The following is a 17,277-nucleotide window of genomic DNA, read 5'->3' as shown; positions in this document are numbered from 1 at the left end:
GTGTTTTTTGGGATGCTGTGTTTTGGGCCAATGGATATTCAGGCTTTAATATTGGCATTTAATCTGGCCATTTAGGACATGGATCCGCCTCTGAGAACACGGGGTTAAAAGCAGAGCTCTCCCCTGGGAGGGTCCTCTTGGGTTTCCGGCGGGAAAGAGTTCGGGTCTCTGCCCCGGCCCAGCTGCTGGCTGGGCAGGGGGAGGGGAAAAGCCTGGGAGAGGTAGGCCTGAGCCCGGGGGTGGAAGGGTGGAAGAGAGAGAGAGAGAGACACCGGGAGCATGAGAACTTTACAGATCATTGACCTCTCCTAGAAGATAGAGTGGAAGATGAGGAAGGAATGTGCAAGTGTGAGAGAGGTCTGGGCTAGCGAGAGATAGCAGAAGAATAGAGAAGAATCCTAGTGGGAAGAGATGATGGAGTGGCTTTTGCTGGACTCTTTTTGTATAGCCATGGACAGAACCATGTTCTTTGTGACACAGAGACTGCATTCTAGGGGGAGGCAATGGCCATAGAACCAAGAGGGTTCAGTGTTGGTGCCCCTCGGCCCCAGGGGGTGAAAAAATATGGGGGGGACAGGTGTCCCAAAGGAGAGATTGTGGGGACAGGTGTCCCAAAGGAGAGACTGTGCCTTTTTTGGATCGGGACAGAGCATCCTTAAAAGACAACCCTAGAAGCAGCTCTGGTCCGTGTTCAGTGGTGAGAGCACTGGACATGAAAAGGAAGAGGTCACGACGGCAGATGTACTCTGGGCGGTGCCATGAGTGACACAGAAACACACGAGGCTTCAGCTGTGTTTCCAGGGGAAGCCCATGGCACAAGAAGGACTCCTCTCCTCTTGATGAACTGAGGATTGATTGTCTAAAAGGTGGTGCTGGACCGAGAGTTGGTGATTTGAGGAATAAATGTATTGTGTTAGAAATTTGGTAGGGGGAGGAGGAAATGCATTTGTGAGGTTTTCATTTTCCCTGTGTGTGTGTTCCTTTTTATTTGTAGTTGTAGAGTAGTTAATAAAATTCTGTTTTCTTTTCTTTCCTAAGTAGGAGCCTGCTTTGCTTATTCCTGGTCACATCTCACAGCAGCTACCAGGGAGAGGGTATCTTCATGGGGGCACTGGCATTGTGCCAGTGTCAAACCATGACAGACCTGTAAATATTGTATAACTCTCTGTAAAGCCTACAGGAAGGTAACTTCTCGGCCGGATGCATACAAGTGACTCACTTCTTTATCTCCATGTCCAGTTGCAGTCAGAAGGGAAAATACAATTGTTCTTATCAGGGTAACATTCTGAAGTCAGGAAACTTTCCTCTGAAGTCAGGAAAGGTACTTTATTGCATGTCAGATGTGTCTGCCGAGTGACCTCTTTCATTAGGAACACAGCATCAGAGGAGGGGGAAGAGCAGAAACAGGAGGATACTTGGTATCCTTTGACTTCTAATTTTAAGCTTTCATATGCCCCTTTACTCCACTTGGTCAGGATGGGAAGCCCAGAAGTATATCTTTTAGCAGAAAGAAATGTACAATATCCTAAGGAACAGTGGGAAGGAGGAAGGACATACAGGGAAAAGGTTAATGGCTCATCTTTCAGAGGCTTCTGCCAGGGTCTTGGCTATTGATTTAATACAATAGTTGCCTCATCCCAAGAATGCATGACCCCTATCTCCAGCTTGGCCAGGCCACAAGACCATTTATATTTTAGCAGCCAGTACATAAGAGTTTTCATATGAGTTCTCAGAATAGAAGTGCCTACATTATTTGACTGTAAATACAAAAACTTTTTGGTTTCATTTGACAGTGCACACTATTAAAATAATTCTTTTTAACAAATTTCCAAATTAATTCTGTCCTTCCTTTAAAAAGACAGATCACATCATTTTAGATTCATACCTCCAGGACAACTGTAGTAACATGCTTCCCCTGAGCTTCACAGAGTCACATTAAATGTTTGTTTTCTAGGTAAAGCTTTTTTTTTTGTCTCTTTAGGTACTTCTTATTAAGAATTTCTTATACAACAGCCAACTGTCTCATCCAAACCCATGACAGTCAATCTGGTGTAAGACTTCCTTCATCATAAAGTGCAGCACACACTGATGTGATCTCATTTTTGTCTCCTTGTTGCTGAACAGGACCTTGAAGAGAAAAGATGTACTTTGTTGCATGAGGCCAAAGGGCCTCACAGACTTCACACAATGCCTAGGCAAGCACCACACATAGTTAAAAACAGATTTTTTTTTAATTTTTTTTTTTAATAAAGGAGAAACTGTTCAAACAAAATGTGGAGCCATTCCCACTTCTCTTCTTGCCTTAAGCTTAGGGAAAAAAATATTTTCTCTGAAAAATTACCTTCACTGTAAGTCCTGATTATAAATAAGAAAATGTGGCTTTAAAATTAACAGAAGATTAGATTGTAACTTTGTAAGAGTTACTAATATGTTTTCCAGCTTAAAGACTCATCAAATTTAGGGAGACTGATCTTCACTGGCAATTTCCTGTTCATGAGTCACCCTTCTTTTTTTGATGTTTTCATCACATTGTTTCCAGTCTCTGTCACTTGGTGACTGTGCCTACTACTAACATCCCTCTCTTACAGTTCTGAACCTTGTGCTTGTTAACAGCATTGCAGACTGCAATCCTCACAGAGAAAATCTCATTTTCCTGGGTCAGCCACAGCTGTTCTGAGAGCTTATTCAGACTTTTTGACCCATGACCTCGGCTAGGACTGGACCCTCCCCCACTGCAGTAGAAAGAAGGAAAATAAAAAAAGAAAAAAAAGAAAAAAAAGAAGAAGAGATAAACACATTTTCTTTAACTGATCAGGTACTTACACTCAAACCACAGCAGCAAACCAGCAAGGAGTATGATTAAAAAAAAAAAATCTCAAGCAGGCCAATGTTAGTGGAAAAACTGCAATTGCAGAAGGGGTTTTGATGGCATGTACCACTAAGAGGTACACTCCAGTTCTTCAGAAAAACTGGGAACCATTGCAACAGTCAGTGTTACATCCTGAGAAAGGAGATGAATACCAATTAAAAAAAAAAACCCAAAGAAACAAAGTGAAAGCAAGAAAAGAAAAGAGCTACCACAATACAGGCCTGTGAACGTGCTGTGCATCTCCTGAATGCCTTCGGTTCCTCTTCATAAGCAAAAGATTGTTTCAGCAAAAGATTACTAGTACCTTAATGCAAAATTACTTAATGCATAAATATTTCCTGGGTATTGATTCAATTCTTTAGTTAAAATATTGCTGGATTGATATCGAGGCAGTACAGCTATTCAACAGCTCAGTGTCAAGTCCTTAATGCTTAGAAACTTCAGTCCCACACTTTGCAATTTCATGAAATTTTAATATATGAAAATAATATTGTTTATTTGTCAAATTCTACAAAAAAAATAAACTGCATTCACTTTAAGTTTTATTTACAAGTGAACCAACAAAGACAATTATAACATATAATTTTTTATAACAACAAGAAAATTATTCCAATTTTTAAGTTAATTTGCTGGTATGCATGTACTTGGCCATAAAGTTTGATTTTCTCTCTAGTTTTCCTTTACAGCAGAGATAAATAGTTTTTCTATGTATTATCACAGCCTTGTCCTTCACAACAGATCCTCTTTCCAATTCACAGAAAAGTGAGTTTTCTATCCAGCAATGCATAACTAAGCAAACCTTAAGTGAAGTCCTTCAGCACATTCAGTTCCCAAAGAGCAGTGACATAAATGATTAACTTCCACTGACACACGGAATGCTGTAAGTTACTCTGAGGCAAAAGACCTGTAATGCACAGAAGTCATAACCGTGACCAGATCTGTACAAGGGCCTTCTCCTTCTCTGAAACATGAGATGGATATTTCATACTTTCCCAAGACTTTTCTTAATGAAATATCCCACTAACTTCTGTGGCCTCTGCTGGTACTCCACAAGGACGTCATGTGGGCTGCTGATCTGATCCCCTTCAAGTCGATTCAGAAGAGTGACACACACTACAGCAGCTAGAAATTAAAAGACAGCATTAGTTAGGACACTTTTACATTTTACAATCCAAAAGCATAAACATGTGAACAAACCACTAAAAGAACAGAAATACAAGAGGAAACAAACCCCAAAAAAGAGTGTGCAGTACCATGAGATGCTAGGGGACTAGCATGCTGTGGATGATACAAGGTAGAAATAGTTTAAGGGAACTGCTTGCTACACTAATAAAGCCAGAGCTCTCAGGCAGCTGCAGACACTTATTGTTATATCATGATTCCTCTGTTTTCCTTGATAGGAAGTATATTTCACAAGTACCCAGGACATGCCTGGTAGGAAGTGCCTGACAGAAGGTTCTAGCAGAGCCACAGTCCTGCACTGAGTGCCTGTGCTGTAGTGCCATCCCTCAGGAAGGAGCAGATAAGCTGCCTCCACATTCATGGACAGGGAACACTGCAAGCACATGAGGACCCCAAGGATCATCTCAGGTTCATATGCTGCCTTTCAGTCATCACAGCCCCAAACGCAAAACCCCTTCTTTCACTCAAGCTCAGGTCTGTCACCCAACCCTATAACTCTGCTCTGTCTGGGGTTTCTGCCAGGGGCAATTTGCAGAGCACAAACAGTAAATACATATTAGAGACCTACAAAGCAGAGACAGCCAAAGGCCTCCTGAATTGCTCAGGGATAGTACTGGTTGAGTCTTTAATCCCTTTCAAGCCAGTAAGAACTCAATGTGTTTGATATAACTGTTGGCCTTTTTGCTTATATTTCATCATTTGACTTCCTTGAGCTTCAAGGAGTTTGGGAAACATCAGTGTTTTAAATTGACATATTCCTTGCTAAGGAAAGTGAGAGAAGACAGTTAATATAATAAGAAGAAAGACACTGTATTACATTATTTTTAATTTCCCTTTTTTATTTAGCATGCATTAAAAAATTTAACTCATTTTATGATTTGGAACAGTTTATTCATGATACTACTAAAAATCCTCAACTGTTTAAGAATCATAGTCTTAAGTGTACAGAAAATAATTTTATGTTCCATTTGATATGAAAGTATAGAAACTGAGTATAGTTACATATATATAGATCTGAGAATCACCTGATTGCTTGAACTAAGCACTTGCTTTCTGTAAACTTCAAAAGCTAACTGGAAAAAACAAATTAATGCCACAGGGTAATTAGGTACTTTAATGATTTACATGGTTGCCATGGGCTGGAATAGCAAATGACAGAAGAAAACTGTGTAAAAACTGAAGGAGAAATTATGATAAATTGTGACAAAAGTGACGCAAATCAAAAAGTGATAGCAAAAAAACTATAAGCAGAAATATCTTTTATATATATATCTGTAAGTGCAAAAGGTATGTTAACATTCCTTTGCAGTTTTTAGCCACAAACCCCCGTAATACAGAAAATTTCCTATAGCTAGGATAAAGTAACTAAGTTAGTTACCTTTGACACCACTGAGATTACACATTGCAGCAAATACAGAAGACTCCATCTCGATGTTTCTCACACCAGACTCATAAGCATTCTTCAAATATTGCAGCTTTTCTTCTTCATCATATAAGCAGATTGCACCATCCAACCTGCCCTGTCCTAGAAAGTAATTTCAGAGGGATGAAATCACAGATCAAATTCAATTTTGAAAACATCCAGTTACCTTACAGTCTCCTCCATACAGTGCTCACCTTTTACTACTACTCTTTATTTTTGTGCATAAGACAAATAGGACAAAGTGATTCTTAGCTATTGCTAGAGCGTATACATATTATTTGTATTCTTTATAATCATGGTAACTTAGTGGTAATTGGTGAATCATGGTAACTTAATTAGTCTTCTTCAGCTTCAATTCTCAAATTCACCAACAGGAAAATGTATGTTGTACATTTCCACACATACAACAAGTACCAAAATTCCACAAGAAACTTTAAGTTTTATGGAAGAGCTGCATTTTTAATATGTTTAATCACTGTCTAAAAAAACCACCAGGCTTAAAAATGGTTTCCGGTTTCTACCTTAGAAGGATGAACATTTTATTACTTACAGATTTCCCAAGGGAAGAGATGTACAGTCTCTTAAGCTAACTAGCTAATACTGTTGTACATTTTGAGAAAAAATTTTACTCAAATTATTCAAGATCACCTACAGACAAGACAGCAGCAGGCTAAGTACAGAAGAGTTGAAATACACTGTATTTTACTCAGTCTTTTCTTGGGTTTGGGATACGTACTCCTAAATTTTGGGCCTCAATCCTGTTCTCAGCTTTTGCTGTATGAGTTGAAAACATTGCTGACACTTTTTTTGGTGTTGCCTGCACCTGTGGCTGGTGCCTGAGATACACAAACTGACAGTGTGTGCTTCTGCCCAAGTTGGAGCACTACGATGAAGATCATTTGTCACCTACTCAGCAACAGACAGAGAAAGTGGGATGAGGTGCCACTTACATTCTGTTCTCACAAGGTTTGAAAGATTTTTCTGAATGAACATCTAGATTTGGGAGTTCAGAAAAGCACCTGAATGCCTGTATGTTTATCCAAAATAGGCCTTGTCCGTTTGTGTCTCCTACATAGCTGCACTGACACAACTCAGCAACTTATCTTTGGTTGTCTGATCACCACTTTGCTCAAACTGAAATAAGCTCCAGCTCTTTTTTCATAAAATATTTGTTTTAGGTACTTAACCAGTGCAAAGAAAACCAACCTTAAACAAGTCACAAGTAATTCCCACTCCTCTATTCCCCTAGGATGCTTCAACAAATCACATAAATTTTGTGGCAAATATACCTGACAAGCACATGAGGACTGTGTAGTAGACTATGTGTACTTCAGAGGATCTATTAAAGCTGAGGAGAAATCTCCACAAAATTAAAAGTTTGATACAGCCAAGTACAATGCTTGATTTTACATAGAAGAAAAATGGTTTAATTGAGATTTGCGAGACAAGCCAGAGTAGGGAACACATTCTGTTAGTGAACTGGAAGCTTAATGTGATAAATTATTCAATGTTTATCTATTGCTGCTTACCAATACTCTTCTGTTAGTCTATCACCAGGCTTACCTTCATAAAAATCCAAAGTGCACATGGTGTTTCCAATGACTGTATTGAACTGACTGATTTCTTTACTGCACTGCATCAGCTCCTGAGCCAGCTGTTCATCCAGGTTGGTGCTGCGAATTACAGTCTTTCCCAGAACAACCTGTTCCAGCTGAGGCTTGAAGGTGGCATCTACAGACTGCCTAGTTATAACCACTGAGCCTGGCTCCAGACCTGCAGCAAAAGGAAATAGATATACCTTTGCAATGCAGTTAACTAGTGGTTTCCAGACACATAAAACATACATCTTGACCCAACACTGCTTCTCTCAAAGGTGGGGATTTTGCCTCTGAATCCACCAAGAGAATTTTTTGTCCATGCCTAGCTGCTTCAGTTTATTATTACAAATAATTTCTGAAATAATGAAATTTTTCCTTTTTCACTTATTTCTTATATTTTCCATATAGAACAGGAATGTCCTTCTTCTGACATTGTCAGATCTTAAAGTGCATTTTCCCTATGCAAAAGCAGATGTCGCCTTTACTTTCAAAATTACAGAAGAAAAATGATGCATCTGCTGTGGAAAACTGTTCTGACCATTAGTATCTTACATGCAGAGAGATGCCTTGCTCTCCTGCAAAGACACTTTGGTTTGCAGAAAGGAAGAAAGAAATCAAGAGGCGAAATACCTATTCCACCAGAGGTGCCAATGCGAATGATGGTTATGTCAGAACACTTGGCATGATACAACAGTTTGATCAGCTCGTGCAACATGATTGAAATAGAAGGAATGCCCATGCCGTGCTGAAAAGGAAACACAAATTAATTTTCCACATTCACACAGACAGCACAAAATATATATGGAAGAAGCAGCTGGACATTATCTCCTGCCTGATACTGTTTTCCCAAATACCACCTAACTCACTCCCAAAAAAACCCCAACCTTTGGGTCTACAGAAGGATACTGAAAAGGCCTACAAATAGACTCCCACTAGCTTTGGCAGACTGTGGATGAAATACAATATTTCCAAAAATCATGAATTACAGAACATTTACATTCTCAAAAGTATAGAGTGTCCTTTCCCAATAGCTGACTAAAGCACTTCATCATGGAGCATTTCCTAAACACAAGAAAAACACCACTCTGATTTTCCACCAATCTGAAGTGCTAGTGAATAGTTAAGCTAATTTGCTTCAAAACACAGACACCATTTTAGTGGTTTAGTCTTGACGTTCAGCAAATATAAATCCACATTAGCTTACACAATATTCTGATAATTACAGCTTACAAGAAAGGGTGTGAAATAATAGTACAGTTTTGCAATTGCAATTGAAGCATGTAATTCTATCTACAAATTGAAGCTATGAATTTCTTTAAAATGCATACATGGGTTGGCAGCACCAGACCCATGGAATGCTACTCTTAAGCACATTTGACAGTGCCATTGCAAATACATAAATCAGGATGTGATACAGACATTTTCCCAATACCCCACATGCACCAGTGACTTTTTTCCCCCATTTCAGGGTACAGAATAAGGATGAGACAACAGTAACTGCTCAAAAAATATGAGGCCATTCCTGCAACACCTCAGTGGTACACCGAGGAAAGAGGGATGCAAGAAGGAGCAAAGGTATTGGAGATTTTACCTCTTTAAAAAAAACAGCTAAAAAGGAATCCTTAATTAGCTGACTGCACTATTTTGAGCAGACTGTTTAGGACTGTGAAGTATTTAAAAGAAACACGCATTCAAATTTTCTGCTTTGAACAGCATCAAAACTGGCCCATGTCCCGTGTCAGAGGAGGGAGGAACTTACGCTGACGGACAGCACGGGCCCCACTTTGTACATGGCGTAGCGGTCGGTGCCCGCGCAGATGTTGGGGTAGTCACACCCGGGGCTCCCGAGCCCCAGCTCCTCTGCTATGTAGGCAATGAAAGCTTTCATCCGGGAAGGGCTTCCTCCAACACATACAAACTGGGGTGGACAGGGTTCAACAAAACAAAATCAGTTGAGTGATTCCATGTGTCAAAGAACATGCAAAGAACAACGCGAGTATGCAAATGCCTTCGGTTAGTACAGATTTATCCCCAGATATGGTGCTTCTCATAATCATTCTAAAATGCCATGAAGAAGAATTATGAAAAAAACTCAGCTGTCTACAGCACTCAATTGCCTTTGCCCTGTTTACTAGTGAAGGACAAATATTGATATGAAGACCCAACAAACAGAAGTGGTATCTGAATAGACCCTACAGCATTTGCCTTTTTACTGGATGAAAAGAGACAGTCAAAAACAATTACCATCAGCTTTGTTGGATAGCAAAAGTGACAAGAACCCACAAAATTTTTCCCCTTTTGCATGTACTCCTACATGGCTGGTAGGCTGACACATTTAGTCTTATTCTGAAGACAGCTACACTTTCACCTTCTGCAGAAAAGCTCAGGCTTGCTGAACAAAGCAAAGCATCTCACCTTTACATCCCCAAACAATGCCGGAAAATCATGGGTACCAGTCCCAAGAGCAAAATGGTACAGGATGTCTTCTTTCATTTTCTCCAGGTGAGGGTTGCAGAGACGAATAAAATTCTCTCTACCAAGAGAACAGCATTGTGAAACATATAGAATATATGCAAATATATATAGAATATATACAAACATTGAACAGATGACAATTCTTCAAAGTCAAGCAATCAAAAGTTGGGAAATGCCACACATACAAATTATTTTATATTTTTTTCTTGTGCATTGTGTAAAGAAACCTTAAATCCAGAAACACAGGATGAAATTGCTGTATAAAAGCCCAGATGTTCAGATGCATTTGCAACAGTGCAATCTTTATCTAATTTTTATCTTATTTTCTTAAATAGTATTAAAGCTGAGTACCATAGTGGGTCTTTATGGTGAGCAGAGCAATGGGAGCAGGACAAGGGAATGGTCAATAGCCCACCATATTATACAGGCAATCTATAGCAAAGCTGAAAAGCAAAACTTGACCTCTGTTTTGACTGAAACTCAGCCAGCCACCTGAGAAGGACGGGATGATTTCGGCTTTATGGACAAGCACAAACTAGATTTCTGGCACTTGGTCTTACTCTGTCATACAGACAGGAGAAAAAAAACCCTATGGCATGAAACTGATAACAAGGGTACAGAGGATCTGAAAAACAAAAGAGAAAAGTGGAGATCTGAAGCAAGGAGAAAACCATAGATGTGAAAAAAAAAAAAATTCAAGAAAAGGGAAAAGAGAGGAAGAGGCAAAAATAGTTCACTTCTTTTTAAGAGCCTCTTGTAAAGAAATGACACATCTTAAAAGAAAAATAAAAATTAATCTGTCTGAAGAGACGGCAAATGACAGGACAAGGAGGGAAACCTGAACTACTTGGCTGTGGGATCACATTCATGGAAAATTCAATAGTGGACTAACTAAACAAGCTGAATGATTTATAAAACGTCTGCTTTCTGTGCTTGATGTTTTAAGTTGAATTGAAACAGGTAGGAAAGACTAGTCAACATGCTTAAGCAGAACACTGGCCAGTACTTCAAAGTAATTTCTGAGAGATGGAATCAAGCAGTAAATAGCTTCCAGACACAAGAAGATGACTTAATAGTTTAATGAAGGCTCAGTGGAGGCACAGCATGGCTCAGCAAATTCAAACTGCTTTGTCAGAGGAGACAAACAAAAGACTTCACCTGGACTTCATTCAAAAAATCATTAGGGCAACTTAGGAACAACTCTGAAGCCTAAACAGAAGTGTTTAGCAGTATTTTAGATGGTCAAGGTCACAAAGTTATCTTATCTGCCTTCTAATGTCTCTCCAGAAAGGAGATAAGGCAGAAAGAACCTATGCTTTCCATTACTTCCTATGCCTTATCTACCTATCCAGGATGAAGGAAGTCTACATTTGCCAAGATGCCTGTGCTGAGGTCACTGAACTGTTCCTCGGAAACCAAATAGTTCCAACTCAGATATTCTGAGTACAGCAATTTCTTCTGTTCCAGATGGTCTCTCTCCAGCATCATTAATTATCCAGTAACAGCTGTACAACCAAGGAAAGAGGTGTCATCCCAACCCACCCTATCTGTCCCTGCCCACCACAGACAATCACCCTCAGCAACAGAAAGAGCTGCCCACCAAGGCAGCCAGTCCATTCACCCCTTCAGTAGGAATTCCCTTCCATCTCCCATGGTCTCCATTTGCCTCTCTTCGTACAAATCCTGCCTGAGGTGGAACCAGAGGCTTTGGCTGCCTTTGTTCTTCCTTCCAAGAGACTTGTTTGACTCTGGGAGAACTAAAGAGCAGGTTTATGGCTCGTCATGAAGACACAGAAAACCTAGGAATTCACCAGCTCATATTAGCAGAACTTCTACACTGCCTCCCCTGAATTATTCCTGCTCAGTTTTGTGGGACTCTCTACATTTGTTTACTGGGCCACTCACTAATGCAGATCCAATATCTGGCTGTGCTGATGTCCATTGGAATGGTCACATACAAATAGGATAGGCTATGATTTGAAATCATTTTACAATCTATCCTCAGGCAAGAAAAAAAAAATATTTTTTTTTTATTAACAGTGGCAATAAAAGCCTCTCTCCAGGAAATAAATCAGGGAAAGGCAAGGCCTTTAATAAGAGTTCAAGGAAATTAATGAGATATGTGCCAACACCACTGTTCTCATGCCTGGCCAAAGCACAATCTCCTTCCTCATCAGTAGCTATATTCCACCTTTTTCATCTCACAGCCCACCAATAGCATTCTCTGACCCACAGCCTCAACACAGTGAGGGGCTGTTACCAGCTTGCTCAGTTTATCCACACATCTGATTGCAGACTTGGACCCTGGGGTAAAATGAGCAATAAAAACTAGCATATTGATATGTGTACATAGGATCAATGCCATGGATTTACAGGAGAGGCAAAGGTTGCTTGATAAAAATCCTTGGCACTCAAAGCTCAGGAGCAGGAAATTTATTTCCCTAAAGCTGTTGTAAAGCACCTACAACTGCTAAGGGTATAAGTAAAATACAAATCCAAAGACAAAAGAAGCATGTAGCAGGTTTTAGTAAAATAAGCTTAAAGTAAGGATTAGAGAAAGCCACTGAAATATTTGCTTGAACTCTTGAAGCAGCAGCCAAAATCAACCTTTCAGCAGCTCACTGGATTAAAATAAAAATAAATAAAAACAAAACCCTGCTTTGAAGTATTCACTGTTGAGAGAAGTTCAAATGGCTTGCCAGCAAAGTCGTCTGTATAGGTGTGGTAAAGCAATAAAGCATGCAATTGTCAAAAGACCTGCTACGGGATACTTGGCATATCATAAAATTTATCTTAAACTAAATGAGTGTGTAATGAGTTTGGGGAGGAAGTTTAAGTGTAAACTTGGACAAAATAATTCATTTGTCAATCTTACTTTGAAGCCTGTCCATCATCAGTTTTCTTCTCATTTGAGGAACCAGGAGCCATGTATGTCTTAAACCTAGAATTATATTAAAAAAAAAAAAATTATATATGTAAGTGCATCAGAATAGTCCCATCTGTAAAGCTGGAAGCATTAACAGAGAAAGAAACCTTGTATTGATGATAACTACCATGAATATTAAATTTCCCAAATAATCCAGGCACACTACAGCTTTTATAACTGGAGCAAAAGGAGCAAAATTATCATCTACAATTTTTACAGCTGAGCATCACCACTTTCAAACCCTCAAGCCTAAATTAATTCCTTGCTATTGCAACTCCCACCTCACCACTACCTCTTTTCTGTGGGGTGAACAGCTGCAGGTTCACTGGCCACAGGGAGGCAAGTCTCATTGCTAGCTCACTCACCCTCTTTCCTCCATACCTCCCAACAACAGTGACTGCTGAACCAGCTTCACTCCCCTTCCACCTCTGGCTCCAGGTCTGCAAAGCTCAGCTCAGGCTGGCAGACACGTGAAACCCAAGTCCAGGCAGCATCTTACTCATAATATCCTCCTCACTAAACTCCTCCTACTGACATTAAGAGCACTTCTTTCTCCAGCATAAAGCAAGGAGCAGGAAACTAAAACACAGCTTCAAAAAGCCACAGCTCTCAGCTTATCATATATCCTGAATACCTTCTTTTCTGATCCATTACCTTAGCCTACATGCAAAACCTTCTCCCTGCTGCATTCTTCTTTACATTTAAATAGACAAATGTATCACTGAGGCTTTCATGCTGGTCCGAGGACAGAATTATAATTATAGGATGATTAATTCATTATTATTTTCAGAAGTGACTAAGGCTACGTGCCGAAGCTGGTACTTTCTGGGGATGCCCTTATGGGAAGTATTGAATCATAACATTTTGCTCTACCCTCCATTAAGAAGGCCTGACAGCACAGAGATTATAACAGAGACAGGACTGTAATCCCTAAAAACCCCAAGATTACACCACAAGGAAGCAGGAAGAAATCGATCTTGCAACAGAATTACATCATATGTGATTTTCTAATGAAGTCTAAAAAAATAAACAAGAGACCTGCCTGTTAAAAGCCACTGAGTAATGGAAATGTATTAAAATTTATAAGGACAATTCATTTTCTTCATTGAAAATATCAACCTTTATTAAGTAGACCCAAATTTGCAGGCACTAGGTATACTAAAAGTATGCAACCATCTATGATCAAGGAGGGGAAGTATAAAAGTTGCATTTATAGTCAACTACACTTCCTTATGGTGGTATGAAGTACAGTCAGCTACTACGGGGCAAAACCACATACCACACACATTACAGGAAAAATACATCACTTCTTCCTACAGTGCCATGAGTCCTGATAAAGAGGAGTTAGAAGCTAGGAAGAAGAAACAGAAAACTAATTTTTATGTAGTAAGAAGAAAAATGGCTGCAAATAAACCAAGGATATTCATTCATCTCTTGTTCACAGTATTAAGCATCCACAAGATTTGTAATTGTTCTGGGTTCTGATCCCCTAAGTAATCACAGGTACACAAGGTACACAGGCACACAGGTGAATACACTTAAAAAAGCTGAGAACAAAGTTCTGACAGTCCAAAGGTCCAGCTTACCCCCTCAAGAGCACCCAGCTGGAGGTGTCTTGGCAGGAACTGAAGGAAGGAGTGAGCATAAAGCAGCTTTCCCATGGCAGACCCTGACAGCAATGAGGTAGTTGACAAGCTACCAGTTAATATGAAACCACAAAACTCTCACGCTGTCTAACCAAATGGAAATTTTTACAGACATGTCAAAAGTTTCTGCAGTCTTCTTCAGCCAAAGTTAAAACTGACATTCAACAATAATGTGCTCCCAGCAGGACTCAGATAAAGAAAGGGCACAGCCTGTTTTAAGGTGTGTGCACATCCTAGAATGGTTTGGGTTGGGAGGAACCCTAAAGATCACCTGGTTCCACCCCTTCTGCTAAGGGCAGGGGCACCTTTCACTAGACCAGATTGCTCAGAGCTTCATCTAGTCTGTCCTTTAACACTGCCAGGGATGGGCATCCACAACTTCCCTGGGCAACCTGTTTCAGTGTCTCACCGTACTCAGTGAGACAGTGAGTGAAGGATTTCTTCCTGATATCTCATCTAAGCATCTAAATCCCCAGACTGGTGCTTTAAACCCACGCAGAATCCACTATAATTACCACCTCTCATTTCCCCCCACCACCCCCCCACCCACCATCCCTCATTTTTGAAGGAAGCCCACAGCCAATGGTTTCTGCAAGGAAAAACTCTTGTTCGGTGTTCGTCCATCATCAGCAAAAGCTGAAGTTGCTGCAAAATCGATTTTACCCTGCCGGTCCCCTCGCTGCTGGCGGAGCGCTCCCCCGGCTCCGCAGACGAAGTCAAGCGGCCCCATCCGCCGGACGCCGCGGCACGGCCGAAACGAGCGCTCGCCCGGACCCACGCCCGCCGCCCCCGCTTCCCTACCCACTCTCCGCCCCCATTGTCCCGCGACCGGGGCTGGGAGACACTGCAGGCATCCCACCATCCGCCCGGGAGCGGGCCGCGGGCTGCCGGGGCGCACGGCGGGATGCGGTTCTCACCGGGACAGCGGGATCCGCTGCTGGGAAACGAGGAGAGCGGCTCGCTGTTCCCGGGCGGGCTGCGGGGCGCCCGGCCGAGCCACATCCCGCCAGCGGCGGCACCGCCCCGCCCCGGGCCCGGTTAACTCCCTGCGCGCCGGGGAGGCTGCGGGAAGCGCCGTGTTCCGGGGCGGGCACAGGGAGCGGCTGTGATGCCGAGAGCGGTGGGGATGCAGCCCGGGGCTCCGGGCATCGGCGGGAGAGTTGCTGCCAAGGGAACGGGCCTTCGGGAGGACCTTATCATGGAGATTGCAGATACAGATACAGGTGATACAGATACAGATACAGATACAGATGTAATATATGTTAGAAATAATTCATCCTATTAAAGATTGCATGTTATAAAGATTGTCAAATCCGACACGTGTCTCTGACCACATACAGCCCGAGAGCAGACGTCTATTCAGATTCCAAAGAATTCCCGGACATGGCTAAGATAACGATCGACGCTTTAGCGTAAGAATAAACGCTTCCAGGACGATGATCGCCGGTATCTCGAGTTTTCGGAAACTGCCTAAGAGCGATCGTCGCCCTGCAGATTGCATCAATCAAGACAGCCCTCACGCCAGAACTATACATCTGAATACACGGCTTCCCCGGAGCCCATCAACGCTGACTATCCACCTGGAGACGATCTTTGTCCAGCTCTGCACACTGAAAGAAACAGCGATGAATGTGAAGAGTTACAAAAGAAGTTGGGACTCCTTCGCCTCGGGCACAATACACTGTATAAAAGCTCGCCGCAAAAAGCGGCTCTCGTGAACGGGATAGGGTCCGATGCGATAGAGGTCGGATCCAGGTTCACCCAGCGCCGATCCCGGGCTCGACGCTGTCTCTTTGGCTGTGGTGGTTTCGAAGACCGTAATTCGGTCACGCAGAAAGATTAATAAATCTTTTCGCAATTTTTGATCATTTGGCTCGCGATTGATCATTTATAACACAGATGATATAGATACAGACGCAGGTGTTGGCTGAGGATGGCAGTCAGCTCGGTGCCTGTGTCTGCCCTTGCTTCGGTGTCGGTCGGTGCGCACACACCGCGTTCCCGCTCTCATGGGCATGTGGGCACGGCAAACGCGGTGTGAGAAAAGAGCAGAGGCAGTTTCGTCTAGTGGAAGCATAAATTTAACATTGTTCATTGTTTCAGTAACTGAAAACACCAAACCCACTATCCTGAAATGCAATTTTTAAAGTAAGTTTTCCCACCAGAACCACACTGTAGTTTGTCATAGTAGAGAATACTTGGGAGACGGAGCAACTAAAATCTTCATGGCAGAGAACTTTCTGTGCCTCAGGACACAGAAGGCACAGTAAACACATTAGGCACAAGGAATTGCTGAGATGTATTTATTACAAAATCATGTCTTGGGTATTTAGAGTAAAATTTATTCATATCCTGTCTCACACCAAAGGACTTTGTATGGGAATATAAGTGAGAGAGAGATCCCTTGCACAGATACATTTTTAGGTATAAACAACATGCAAGAGGAATTGCTTAACAAACTCAGAAAAACGTCACCTGTTCAGCTTGTTTAGATTTCTAGTGGGTGAAACAGGACAGGTTCCTAATTTGTCTTCCATTTTCCTGTTCTTTAAATATTTGTAAAGACTCCCAAGCTACAGTAGTGGACAAACACCGTAGAAGAGTGTTTAATTCTGTGGAAGAAAGTTTTCCTTTAAACAGGAATATTATCTACTCTGTCATCTTAGGATCCAGTGAAAAGTCTGCTTTAGCTTTCAGGTCATTTTCCATTCAGCTATATATTAAGAAAATCAATGTAAATTGCTTTTTTGTATATAATAAGGTTACCATAGTTAACCTTGTCAGAAATCTTCAATAAATTATGCATTTCTATGAGTCTAATAATTGGTAGTAACCTTTGCTCTCAGTTATCAGTAAAAAACTTTAAATCTCCTTTTAGCTTCCTGGTTTTGTAGTGTAGTGTTTGGGTTTTCATTCCATTTTGTATTTTAGTGGGAAGGATACTAATGTCATTTAGAAGGGTGAAAAATACACAGCCACATACAGGGGTAATAACAACAATATGCAACTGGTGTCGGTTTTCAGGTTTTTATATTGCACGGGTGAAAATCTGAGTTATAGAAAATAAGGCTGTCTATCATAATCAAATGTATTCTCCCTTGTGCTCACCATAAACCATTTTCAAAGTCAATTGGACAAATAGTTCAGTGCAGCTGTTT

At 41.2% G+C, this 17,277-nt stretch overlaps 2 protein-coding genes across 6 annotated transcripts; one reads left to right on the top strand and one right to left on the bottom strand.

Moving 5' to 3' along the window:
- Positions 1 to 2,331: 2,331 nt before the first annotated feature.
- On the bottom strand, positions 2,332 to 15,162 carry UPP1 (uridine phosphorylase 1). Of its 5 annotated transcripts, none has more exons than XM_077182529.1 (8): positions 14,060 to 14,133; positions 12,423 to 12,488; positions 9,488 to 9,605; positions 8,832 to 8,990; positions 7,703 to 7,817; positions 7,038 to 7,247; positions 5,430 to 5,576; positions 2,332 to 3,991 (listed from the first exon to the last, which is right to left on the bottom strand). In XM_077182529.1, exons 1-8 carry the CDS (start codon positions 14,116 to 14,118, stop codon positions 3,852 to 3,854), a joined length of 1,014 nt encoding a protein of 337 aa, XP_077038644.1. In that variant the 5' UTR covers positions 14,119 to 14,133; the 3' UTR covers positions 2,332 to 3,851. The 5 variants fall into 5 exon arrangements, with proteins under 5 accessions (XP_077038644.1, XP_077038663.1, XP_077038660.1 ...); XM_077182548.1 differs by lacking the exon at positions 14,060 to 14,133 and adding an exon at positions 13,753 to 13,771 and having other exon boundaries at positions 3,085 to 3,991; XM_077182545.1 differs by lacking the exon at positions 14,060 to 14,133 and adding an exon at positions 14,783 to 14,884 and having other exon boundaries at positions 3,086 to 3,991.
- LOC143694669 (uncharacterized) lies at positions 14,698 to 15,987 on the top strand. The gene is made up of 2 exons (XM_077182567.1): positions 14,698 to 15,342; positions 15,460 to 15,987. Exons 1-2 carry the CDS (start codon positions 14,702 to 14,704, stop codon positions 15,533 to 15,535), a joined length of 717 nt encoding a protein of 238 aa, XP_077038682.1. The 5' UTR covers positions 14,698 to 14,701; the 3' UTR covers positions 15,536 to 15,987.
- The last annotated feature ends 1,290 nt before the right edge of the window (positions 15,988 to 17,277 follow it).

The sequence above is a fragment of the Agelaius phoeniceus genome, chromosome 1, assembly GCF_051311805.1.
Source record: "Agelaius phoeniceus isolate bAgePho1 chromosome 1, bAgePho1.hap1, whole genome shotgun sequence".
Lineage (NCBI taxonomy): Eukaryota > Metazoa > Chordata > Aves > Passeriformes > Icteridae > Agelaius > Agelaius phoeniceus.
This window is presented reverse-complemented; position numbering and strand designations above follow the sequence as displayed.